Source organism: Cydia fagiglandana, chromosome 4 (genome assembly GCF_963556715.1).
Source record: "Cydia fagiglandana chromosome 4, ilCydFagi1.1, whole genome shotgun sequence".
NCBI classification, from domain to species: domain Eukaryota; kingdom Metazoa; phylum Arthropoda; class Insecta; order Lepidoptera; family Tortricidae; genus Cydia; species Cydia fagiglandana.
This window is the reverse complement of record NC_085935.1, coordinates 9,857,451-9,869,112: the sequence shown is the minus strand read 5'-3', so window position 1 is coordinate 9,869,112 and position 11,662 is coordinate 9,857,451. Positions and strand designations below refer to the sequence as shown.

Genomic DNA, 11,662 nt, shown 5'->3' with positions numbered 1-11,662 from the left:
CAACCCCTATTATTCGTCGCGAACTATTTATCGGTCCCGAGCGAAGCGTGCTCCAATATCGGACGCGAGGATAAAATGGGACGATAAGTGTTAAGTATTAGGTCTATTCGCTGTCAAATATATCTGATCAGCCGAGGTGTTCAAAATTATCTTAACACTCACTCTAACGCATTAACAATAGAGGCGTGAATATAATCGACTTTATGCTTACTGTTTTGAACAAACTGATTACAGGTTGTCTATGGGTTGTGTTATAAGTTTATAGAGAAGTACATTACATACGGTGGCGTACTTTATGTTGAGTCGTTTAGGGTTCAAGCACAATCGATTATACCTACTATACACGTTTACAGTGAAATTACCAATGCAATGTAAACCCTAAATGAATTGACAATAAGGTCCGTAATCTACTAGATAGCCTTGATGGGCATGTAATAAAACAGTCTTAAATAGTAAAAAGTAATATGTATTTCTTTAAAAGTTACATAAAAATAGGTGTATAAGGAATTTTATTGCTTAGTTCTAATATTTTAAGTACTTCAACAAATTTGGACGGAATGTATTAAGACGTATTCAAACATCCATTTACATACTAAATATGAGCAGACATTTTTATATTACATTAATATAGACAATAACATCACTTTCACGCTGGAGCTAAGAAGAAAACTACAATGTACAGTAACCTCCAGAGATAACTGACCCCCTGCAAACGAATTTATATAACTGCAGCTTACTGTACTCAAATATTACATATTACATCATTAAATTTAACTCTGCAATTTTAAACATAATGTTCCACAACTAACAATTTTGCCACCAAACATATATTGTATGTATTACTTATTGCTACTACAGTAATGTAATAATTTACAGACATAATATAAATTGTATTTTATTTATATGAAGATACATAGTATTTATTAGTTATTACATTCTTATACAAACACCTTGTTATTAGTATAGGTAACACATATTGTAGGTATATATTTTAACAATAATTATATTTTATTCATCGTGAATAATTGTGTAAAGTATTTATGTTTTAAAAAACAATCCCGCTCAAAATATATTAACTTTTTCCTTAGCTAAAATTTTAAAACAACATTTATGAGCTTTGGCTAATATTTTAAGAGAAAAAAATTCACTGACTAGCTGCATTAGATTGTGATCTAAATTCAGTCGAAAAAAAATAATAAAAAACATTTTTTGTAATAAATAAATCGAGTTTTACTGTGTACTTATAGTTAATTCAAAAAGTCTTCCAAGTACGTGTTGGATCACACCAAATAGAGGTTGCCGTACCTACCTTCATACCATTAAGAAAAAAAATATAGTTGGTCAAACCAATTTGTCAGTCAGTAAGAACCACGAAAACTATACTCACCCTTTTCTTTTGGGTGCTAGTACTAGGGTAAGACAAATATGTTATGTTTCTCTCTGTCTATGTTTGAAATGAGACAGTCCTTTGACAAACTATTGCTCCGAAATTTTCATGTTACGTCTTTTTATATCAAGAGAAAGTAACGCAGCCATAATTGCCCTGACCCTAACACATCACAAGCAAAATATAGCCCGGGTTAATTACAGTACAGGTAGGTCATACAGCGTAGGGTTGGCACTCTTTAACTACGGACCCAATTTTTTTTTGAGATTACAGATATATATTTTTTTGTATAGGTACACTCATCAAAAGTGTGTAGGAGTGTATATTACAATACTCGTACCTAACCATTAATCCAGACTAATAGTCTAATCTATAAGTGTACACGGATAATGAAAATGAGTGAATAACCACTCCCGTTATCGCAAAAACGTATTTTTTACCTGTTGACGGGGTTCCAAAATTATTACCCCTATATGTAATTTATGTTCAATCTCACAACTTAATCTACCACATCAGAGTTTATAAAATAATAATACCGATAAAAATACCATAAATAACAAAATACTTATACGACATTAGATAACTAAGAAGAAATAATTAATGCATATCCATGCGTTAAAAAACGTACTTGCCACCAATGTTTTGCTGAATATCAAATTATCTCTGATGATATTATTCAAAAGAGTTAAATACATAATATGGGGTATATCTTACACTATTTCACCTAGAGTGGAACGGCTTTTCCTTAATGAAGTTAAACATTATATTATATACAATGGCTTTTAGATAATTATGGCCACAAATGCATAAATATTCGATACCAAACCTATTAGTATTTACAAGATTTCTTTATTAATTACGTATTAATACGATTATAGGTTTTTTAGTCGTCTCCACTTCTTAGTGAAAGCGGCGAACAAATTCTGGATTACGTACATTTCATATACTTAGGTACATTTTACTATTTTCAGGGTTAACAAATCATAGAATAAAGAGATTATTCATGGTTTTAACAGGTAGGTACATATTGCAATTTGTTGGAAACATTTAAGTTTTTAGCTTAGAGATCTATTTATAATAGTCATGTTATCTTGTGCGATTTTACATTTGGTGGGACAGTTTGAACACCGGAATAAAATATGTAAGGTGTATTCGGGTAATACCGAATGTCGGATAATTCCGAAATTCAGATGAAAATCACCTTTAATTCCATCATAATAAAAGTCTCTTTTCGGAATTATCCGACAGTTTTCGACATTCGGAATTACCCGAGTAAACCTTACTTACCAATAGCAAGTATATGAATAATCTTACACCCCTTATTCATAAACGTTTACTAAAGTTGACAAGCCGATAATAATCATTTATCCCTTTCCATCATACTAATACGCCGGAAGGGGACAAACGATTATTATCGGCTTGTAAATTTTAGTAAACGTTTATGAATAAAATATATAACTTATATACTAACCCCCTTGGGTTAGTATAAATAAGTTATATATTTTGCAATAAATAAAGTATGAAACTATACTCATTGAAAAAGTGAACAGCGGGTTCTCTATCACACGGTAAAGATAATCACTGGATGCAATATGTAAGCGAGGTCAAATTCTTTACAAAATATAATTAGTGTCCCTAGTGAAAACAGGTACATGTCTCGGGCAACGCGGTTGTAAATGGGTATAAGTTCCAAGTAACACCTGTGCCCAAACTCCTAAGCTGCGTGAGACTTGTACCCTTTTTCACTAGGGCCACAGTTATGGAACTGAAACCTTGCAGTACCTAAAGATACCTCATGAATAAGACTCGGAAAAACGTCATTTTGAAAACATAACTCTGTTCCGTACAAAAGAGACTTCCATTACCAATGTGAACGATTAAATATGCCCCAGTGACGTCCGTAGACTAAACGAATATTTTCGATTCGTAAATGGATCCTAATTACATTCATAATTAGTTATAATTCAAAATGACGGGCGTTTTTCCGAGTCTTGCTCATAGCAGAGGAGCAATACATATTTTCATAAAGATTATTATTATTCCTCATTATTAATGACGTGTCTCAGATAATACTGTCCAAAAATTTCAAAATCTGTCCCTAAATAATAACAATTATATATGTTATATGTTTAACATACAAGCCGTTAAAGCTGAAATGCAAATCGTTACGGACGTTCAACACATCGGGTCAATAAATATATTAAATATATAAGGGCACATAATAACTTATTGATACCTATAACAATTATATTCATAAACGTTTTCTTAACCTATGTGATATGTTATATACAACACATATTGGACGGATTCAATAATACAACAACACTTTTAAAACAGTTGAACATTCTGATTCGGTAACATGAAAAACTTAGCAATGCCAGCTGGTGGCTTGCATTTAAGGTGCTCCTCTATGAATTGGCAAGGGCAGACGTATTGCTCACCATGGCGGCCTGGCACGGTGCTGCTGAGATTAAGTCTGTTTTTGACAGCCATGGCGCCCCATCGCCCCACGTACCGCAAATAGAGAAGCGCGCCTCTTTCCTGTAGGAGATTATGTTCGGTTAATAGATTTAAGACAAGCATTTTAATGACATACAACACATACGATATACGTCCTCACGGAGAGAAGGTACCTACGCTGAACGAGCAGGAGTGTTGATCGATTCAAGGAGATTGAATACACACACAAAAACAACAGGTAATAACAGTAACGGTAACACGCCTATAGTTAATATTTAGTGTTCCATACAAAACTTTGTTCACGGAACACTTATAGGATCACATCGATCTTGTAAATCATTTTAAATCTCAATTGTTATTAACAATTATGAGCCATTGTTGTCTTTTAAATATTTAATTTAAATTAACGTGAGAAAAAATACCAACGAGCAATCTTCCATAATATATAAATACATATAAACCGAAATAGATGTGTAGAAGGAGAAGTGACCAAGCCCTCCTGTGGTGCCGAGGCCGGATTCGAACCGGCTTCAGCTTTAACTTATTACCTACGCAGCTAACGCGCTGGATTTTTCGTGTGTGTAGCGACACTTGTGACATCTGGTGTTAAGGAGCGGTACTGATAAATCCACTACTTGACGCTAGATGTCGACTACGGAATAACTCGCGTTTCGGTAAGAAAACTAATGTATGGAGTTACCTTTTCCTTACTTATAGGTATTTATCCATGATCGAATCCAAATAAGGCTTCGCGAATGATAGTTGACCAAGGCGAGCGGGTTGATATTATTTCTCACGTTAATTTAAATATATAATAATTATAATATTTAGCAGACGAACATGTGTTAAACCATACAGAAATCGAGTGCATAGTGTTCCGTTAGATAATCCACTTTAAGGGCGCTATTATTTTTATCATGGAATTCGTGGACGCCGGAAGAGCCATATGAAAACAGTTGAAAGGTTAACCGGAAACACGATACCTCCCTAATAAATACGTAGCAAAAAGTAGTTACAACCACCTTAAAGTTTCAATATGTTATCGACTCTATCTCTATGCCAATTATAGCGACTAATAAATCACGTCAGTGCAACCGTTGTGTTCTAAATATTTTACAATATGTCGCACGAAAGTTTAATTTAGAGTTGATAATCTGTTGATCCTTCAAGATGATTGTAACGACTTTTTAAATACTTCTAATATCATTGTTTTAAGTGTGCTTTAAGAAGATTATCCATAACGAAAAACTACGCAAAACAATACAAATCATTCAACTACAAGGTATAGGTCAAAATCAGACTTGCCAAACTGAAAGCTGTTTGGTCAGTCGAGCCCGCGGCGCCTGAGCCAGCTGTTGCAGGCCGGGCAACAGGCTCGCGTGTCTCTCGGCTCTTTATTCCTCAAAATCTCCTCGACATATTGACAGGGACAAAGCGCTTGTGTTAAGTGGCGCGGCGCCGCGGGGTTCCCGGCCTCCTCGTCTAGGGTCCAGTCGAGCCGACGCCGAAGGAAGTCTTTGCCCCACCGCTGCAGGTACCGGAGGTACAACTGGTCTGCCATAGCCTGCACATTCATATGCTTTTCTTACCCGCCACAATACTAAATATAATAGGATTAATATTATGTGTTAAGTGTTACCAAACCGCTAAAGAAATTATTAATATGCGTAGGCGTTATTTACACGATTAGTAGGTAGAGTAGGTATAGGTAGGTATAATTTCTTATTCTCATGTTAGTACTCAATACAGTATACATCTGTCCTGAAAGATGCAGAATTAATATTGAATAGACATGATGGTACAATTAACATGACTATCATAGTGTTACTTTAAATATTTACTAATTTATTGCTGGCTGGAAAACCTTGCTGTTTATTATCACCACCTTGTGTTGTGTAGCGTCAGGCGTGGCTCACTCCGCGATTTCATCGCTTTGCAACAGGTAGCTAAAAGTACATCCGTTCCACACCAATTTTGGTGGCTAGCATAAGGCCGTGCGTGGCGCTGTCGCCACCTAGCGGCCATATCTGTCCTGATCGTAACAGACGCGTTTTGTTAGAGAGTGAGTCTTCTGTACCTAGTCACAGAATAAATAATAGTACTAGGTACAGAAGACTCACTAACAAAAAGCGTCTGTCACGATCAGCACAGATATGGCCGCTAGGCGGCGACAGCGCCACGCGCGGCTTATGGCAAAGCCCAAAATTGGGGTCGAACGGATGTACTTTTAGCTACCTGTAGCAAAGCGACGAAATCGCGGAGTGAGCCACGCCTGACCTGACCTAGTACTATTATTTATTCTGTGTGAGTGTGCCCATAGTGTGCATAAAGCAATATTAATAATCATCATCTTAAGTTGTCTCGGCTTTTTTCCACGTCTCACGAGGTCTAGGATCCGCTTGACAACATATTTTAACAGTGGGGAAACTATTACTTAAGCATTATTGGGATTATGTTAGGGGCCATTCAGGTATTACGTATTTACGTCAGCACTAAGGGGTCATCCATTAATTACGTCACACGTTTAGGGGGTGGGAGGGGGTCAAGAAAATGTGACATATTGTGACATGGGGGAGGGGGGAGACACAAACTTTGTGACGTCACTTTAACTTCATCAGTAACCGAAAATTTATTTAAATTATTTAGTTCGCTGTACATTTAAATAACAAGTTTTTAAAACGAAAATAGTTTTTAATCGTTTAATTTTCTTTCCTAAGCAGTTTTGGGTTATAAAATTACTAATATTTATATCGTCAAAAATATTTTGATAAAATATTAATAATACTTAGGTACTAACTTAATTCGATTTGGCGATTTCGTAGAAAAAATGTGACGTCACACTAGGGGGGGAGGGGTTTGCCAAATGTGACCAAGTGTGACAAGGGGGGAGGAGGGGTCAAAAAACCTAGAAATTGGTGTGACGTAATTAATGGATGACCCCTAAGTAATTGAAGTTTTATTTCCTACGTTTATCCAAGTATTTTGTTGGTAATATTAAATATTATTTATAGTATTAGATAGTCTCTATAATTATATAGAATACTGTACGAAAAGTTTGCGTAAATTGCATTAGCCAATGTGAAAAAAGAAGCATTTTTATGAAAAATTTATAACAATCATATCTAATAAAATAACGAAGATAAGAAGCTGAGACTTACAGGAAATAGTACTTGTTATAAGGGTTCTTATAAAAAAAATACACTGAGAGAAAAGTACAACAAAAATACACTTAGAATTACAAAAATAAACTTAATCCGGGGACAAGGAGAGTTAACTAATAGGAACAAATTGACTTTTGCAATTTCTATTAGTTCTTGCAATTTCTATTATCTGTTTGTTGAAATTATATTTGGGATTACTGAGCTGTTTGTAGAAATAAATAAACTTTACAGAAATAGTAAAACGTCCATAATTATTACTAAAACTTTTTTTTTTCCCCCAGTACAGAACTGTTTTTTAATTCCTGGTGATGATTTTTCTCTCAGTGTACAGTAAACATTTGGTGAAAGGGCCGCTTTTCCATGTAAACATGGCTAAACTCTTTGCAAAAATGTGCCTCAGAAATTGACCATCACTAATCACTCTAATCAGTGTTATGAATTCTGTATAACTATAAAGACCATTGAATAATAATACAATTGATGTTGTATTCTATTCAATAAATAAAGAATTCATAATAAGCATTATAAATAGTGAATATAAGATGATTAGTGATTATGAATACTGTGCTTATATTAAAACCATGTTAATTATATTCAAGTAAGGTAAATAAACATGATAAAAAAATAAAGCATGCTATAACTTTATGCCAAAAAAGCTAATCCATAATCTAAGCCATGAATAAGTGGGTTAAGATTTAAGATATTCAAACACCAATTTGGTTTTAATACTGATAAGAAAGATAAGCATAGTTAAACATTGGAGCATGTAAGATTATTAGCTTATTAAGTAGCTATAGCATATTAATGATATTAGACATAGGTATAATTAGTATAAATAAAAATGCATATCACTTTACCTGCATTTTAAATTTAGTAATTCATTATTTTTAATAGCATGAGAATGTTAAGGATATGGCATACATCCACTTGATCCAATACTAGGCAACAATAAAATTATTTTCTGTCTCACGCACATGTGCCAAATTATTGACTCTAAATTAATCAATTTACCAACTAGGTTAACATACCTGTTTCCGAGACAATCTAGTTGACTGACTTCCTTGAATGACTATATCATTTGCCGACACATCAAGTCTTTGTTCCCAGCCTTGCATTATAGTTTTGCCCTCTTCACTCTCAATAAACTGCTGAATATGGGCCACACATGGGCCAGAATCAAAATAAATGAAACAAAGATTAACTTTATGGCAAGATATCTTTCCTCGATCATCCAAGGCCAATATCAATTTATGTTTATTTAGCAACTTATTCACACTTGCCAGACATTGCTCCAGGCCCTTTGAAAGAGTTAATTTTATCCACATACAAAGGAATATAGCAGCAGCATTAAGTACTAGCCACATGACACCGAGGGAAAAGAGTAAGAGACCTGTCAATCCAGAAAAGAGTAGAGCTAGGAGCACTAGAAATGCAAGTGTTATCCAACAAACAAGAACACGCTTGTAACAGATATTGTACAGAGTGAAGCGGGCATCATTTACAAGTAATTCCATGGCGTGGACATATTCTTCAACAGTCAGCTGAAAAATGAAATACAATTTAATAGGGTAATTGCGTCAGTTTACCCTCCAGTGTCAGTTTTCGTCCACTAGACGGACTAGCAAATAATACATTTCATTTATAATTTTTTACTTCCAAATTATAATTTTTAAGTAGTTAGATAAATTGTTTAGATATTAAGAATTGCTATTATAAGTCAATGTTTGTGCAGCAATGAAGATTTATACTCAAATTTCGTCAAAAGAATGACAACTAGCACAATGCATCAATTTATTTATTATCAATATTATCATGCATGAATTTTTACATGATTATGGAAGTACATATAAAATTTATAACATACAGTGAGTCCTTGAGCCATGAGTTCTTCAGGAACTAATTCAGGTCTGAAGCGCGCCGCTGTAACCCATGGCCACTTGGTATTTGATGGAAGTATAGTTACTATGATGTCCCCATTTGCTGTAACAAGAATGAGTCCAATCAGATAGAGTGATTCAAATAACATTCACTTATTTACAAACTAAACAAGAAATGAAATATTTGATGGTCCATATAACATCTAGCCATCTAAGCGCCACTTGTACCATCCTACTAACCCAGGGTAAACCCGTTAAACCATTAACCCAGTATCAAATTGTACTGGTAACCACTGTAACTCCAGGTTTAACCAGTTAACCCCGATTTAGTGAATGGTGCAAGTGGCCCTAAGCACAGAATAAATAATAGTACTAGGTACAGAAGACTCACTCCCTAACAAAACGCGTCTGTTACGATCAGCACAGATATGGCCGCTAGGTGACGACAGCGCCACGCGCCGCTTATGGCAAACCCCAAAATTGGGGCCGAACGGATGTACTTTTAGCTACCTGTAGCAAAGCGACGAAATCGCAGAGAGAGCCACGCCTGCCCTATACCTCGTTTTTTTTAGCATTAGAAATAAGGTAAACAATCTTGATGTGTCTTTTAATTGAAAAACACATTTTAAAAATAAGTTACGGCAAATATGTAACAATTATGAATCTAATACGATCATTTATATTCTTCTGCTTTCATAAGTAATAGTTTTTGATTTTTAAAAAGCGTTTTTCAATTAAAAGACATGTCAAGATCGCTTACCTTCTTGCAAGTTCTTTCTAATGCTAAAAAAAACGAACTATAAGTAAATAAATGGTAGGTTAGTATTAACAAGTTGACACAAATACAGCTGACCACTTCCACTGAACCATACTGCACAATAAAAATAAGCAGTAATGGTAGATTGATTTGTGTTTATATTCATCAAGTTGTTAAAGGTACAGATTCTGCCATGTATACTTTGCACATATTTTGAAAGAACTTTATCTACTATGCTAAGTGGGTATTGTTGACTAACTATAATGCTTATGTAAGTACAGTATACCCAACAATACCTAACAAAAATCCATGTTTTGAAAATGAGTCACTTCATTACTAATGAATGGTACAGTATAATACGCAACAAGAATGACCCATATAGGTGACTATAAAACAACAATTGAATACTTACAAAAACCCGTACGAATGTTAACAAATTCAACATTTTTAGTTAAAGTTGGTTGAGGCGCGACATCCACAGATTTGTCCCCGCGCTCCAAGTTTACATGCACCGATTCAGTCTTCAAAACTGCTGGATGTGCCGAACTCGTGGACTCGGATGTGCTGGGAACGACAGCAGCAGCCGCTTGTGGTGATATCTCCGACAGAGGCACCGTAGATAGAGGAGAATCTTCTTCAAATTTCACCCAATCTTTTCGTGGTTTTTCACTGTTTACGCTTCCGTTCAAGTCACTTATCGGCGGGTTTTTTCCATTTTCTTCTAAGTTGCTCATGGCGAACAGTTAAATAGTGTTTTAATAAATACTGAAAACAGTTAAAAAGTATTTCTAAAAGCCACAACTCAACACACCCAGCCAAATCACAAATGTCACATTTTCCATTACCTTGCCCATTGCCATACACACCATAGATAGACATAATATATATATATAGACGTAGTCTCAGCGAGCTGTCACTGTTGCCACTTTTGTTTAGTGTACGATTAACAATGAGGCCCACGTTGCTGTAGCCATGTCGATAAAGTCATATCGATAAACTATCGACATTTCTTGCAATTTTAATTTTACTTCAAAGACTTAACGATACCTAAAATGACCAAAAACGCTTTTATTCTTTATTGTGGTTATCAGATCACAATTTTATAGTCACGCCCCAGCAGGGAACCAAGGGAAAGTTCAGATATTTAATTAAAATACATAAATACCTCCTAAAATAGGTGTTCCGCAATAATTGAATTATATTATTATATTATAATATATTCATTATCCATTAGCATTTCAATAATGTTTATGTTTAACGAAGATATTGAAGCTTCAATTAATCGCTATTTCGTTCCGCTGTGTAGCGTTTATCGATATATAACATGATTAACATCGACTTTTCACATCCCTAAAAGAGCACACTTATACGCTTTTACGCACACATACACAGGGTGGGCGCATCAAGAAAGGCAACACTTGATTTGAAGTCCGCGTTGTCAACAGTATGGTTGTCCTTTTTTGACAAACGGCATTTTAAAAGAGCGAGGTGAGAGAAATGATACTAGTTGCTGCGTCGTGAAAGAGAACAGAAAAGGTTGGGCCCTTGATACACACATAAAACAAAAAACAAACCACAGACAGTAAAAATTGTCAATCTAAGGGCTCCACAGACGTCTAGATAATTGCATGTGAATTGCGATTTGATTGCGAAATACTGGCCTATAACCGTGAAAATAGAAGGCATTTTTCTCTGTCACTCTAATTATGCCTTCATTGGAGTAAAAGAGAAAGATCCCTGCAATTTGCGAATTTCTGTTTTCGCGGTATCGTTGAAATGCCGCAATTTATCCTGCGTGCGATATCGGCCCTGCCTCTCTATCGTCACAGAATTAAAAAAATATAGTACTTCTTTTTTTATTTTTTTTATTATGAATGGGCTTACTCATGGCCACAGACTAGCCGACTACTAGCCTACTAGCGGTACAGCAAAGAATATGAATACTCACTCGGTACAGAAACAGAAAGGACACTTCCTACAAAACCGAAGTTTGACAGCGATTCAGGGACGAATTATGCTA

General features: G+C 35.1%; 1 protein-coding gene and 1 long non-coding RNA gene across 5 annotated transcripts in view; both read right to left on the bottom strand.

The window, feature by feature from the left end:
* Positions 1–445: 445 nt before the first annotated feature.
* LOC134663652 (uncharacterized) lies at positions 446–10,499 on the bottom strand. 4 transcript variants are annotated; one of them, XR_010098162.1, is made up of 5 exons: positions 10,055–10,499; positions 8,873–8,988; positions 8,037–8,549; positions 826–3,928; positions 446–776 (listed from the first exon to the last, which is right to left on the bottom strand). XR_010098162.1 is itself a non-coding variant. In XM_063520095.1 (4 exons), the coding sequence occupies exons 1-4, from the start codon at positions 10,374–10,376 to the stop codon at positions 3,716–3,718; spliced, it is 1,164 nt and encodes a 387-aa protein (XP_063376165.1). In that variant the 5' UTR covers positions 10,377–10,499; the 3' UTR covers positions 446–3,715. The 4 variants fall into 4 exon arrangements, 2 of the variants coding, with proteins under 2 accessions (XP_063376165.1, XP_063376164.1); XR_010098161.1 differs by having other exon boundaries at positions 446–2,998; positions 3,134–3,928; XM_063520095.1 differs by having other exon boundaries at positions 446–3,928.
* LOC134663659 (uncharacterized) overlaps positions 446–11,662 on the bottom strand; it is an 87,805-nt gene continuing 76,588 nt past the window's right edge. Inside the window, exon 2 of the long non-coding RNA XR_010098163.1 lies at positions 446–2,111. This is a non-coding gene — a long non-coding RNA (uncharacterized LOC134663659). The remainder of the gene's footprint in view (positions 2,112–11,662) is intronic.

What these genes read in the sequence shown, in the direction of transcription:
- LOC134663652 (XM_063520094.1), bottom strand. Translation starts at nt 10,376, where the DNA reads ATGAGCAACTTAGAAGAAAATGGAAAAAACCCGCCGATAAGTGACTTG. An exon ending in TCATGGCTCAAGGACTCACT is followed by an intron (nt 8,550 to 8,872) that starts GTATGTTATAAA and finishes TTCATTTTTCAG; the next exon opens with CTGACTGTTGAAGAATATGT. An exon ending in CTAGATTGTCTCGGAAACAG is followed by an intron (nt 5,412 to 8,036) that starts GTATGTTAACCT and finishes ATGAATGTGCAG; the next exon opens with GCTATGGCAGACCAGTTGTA.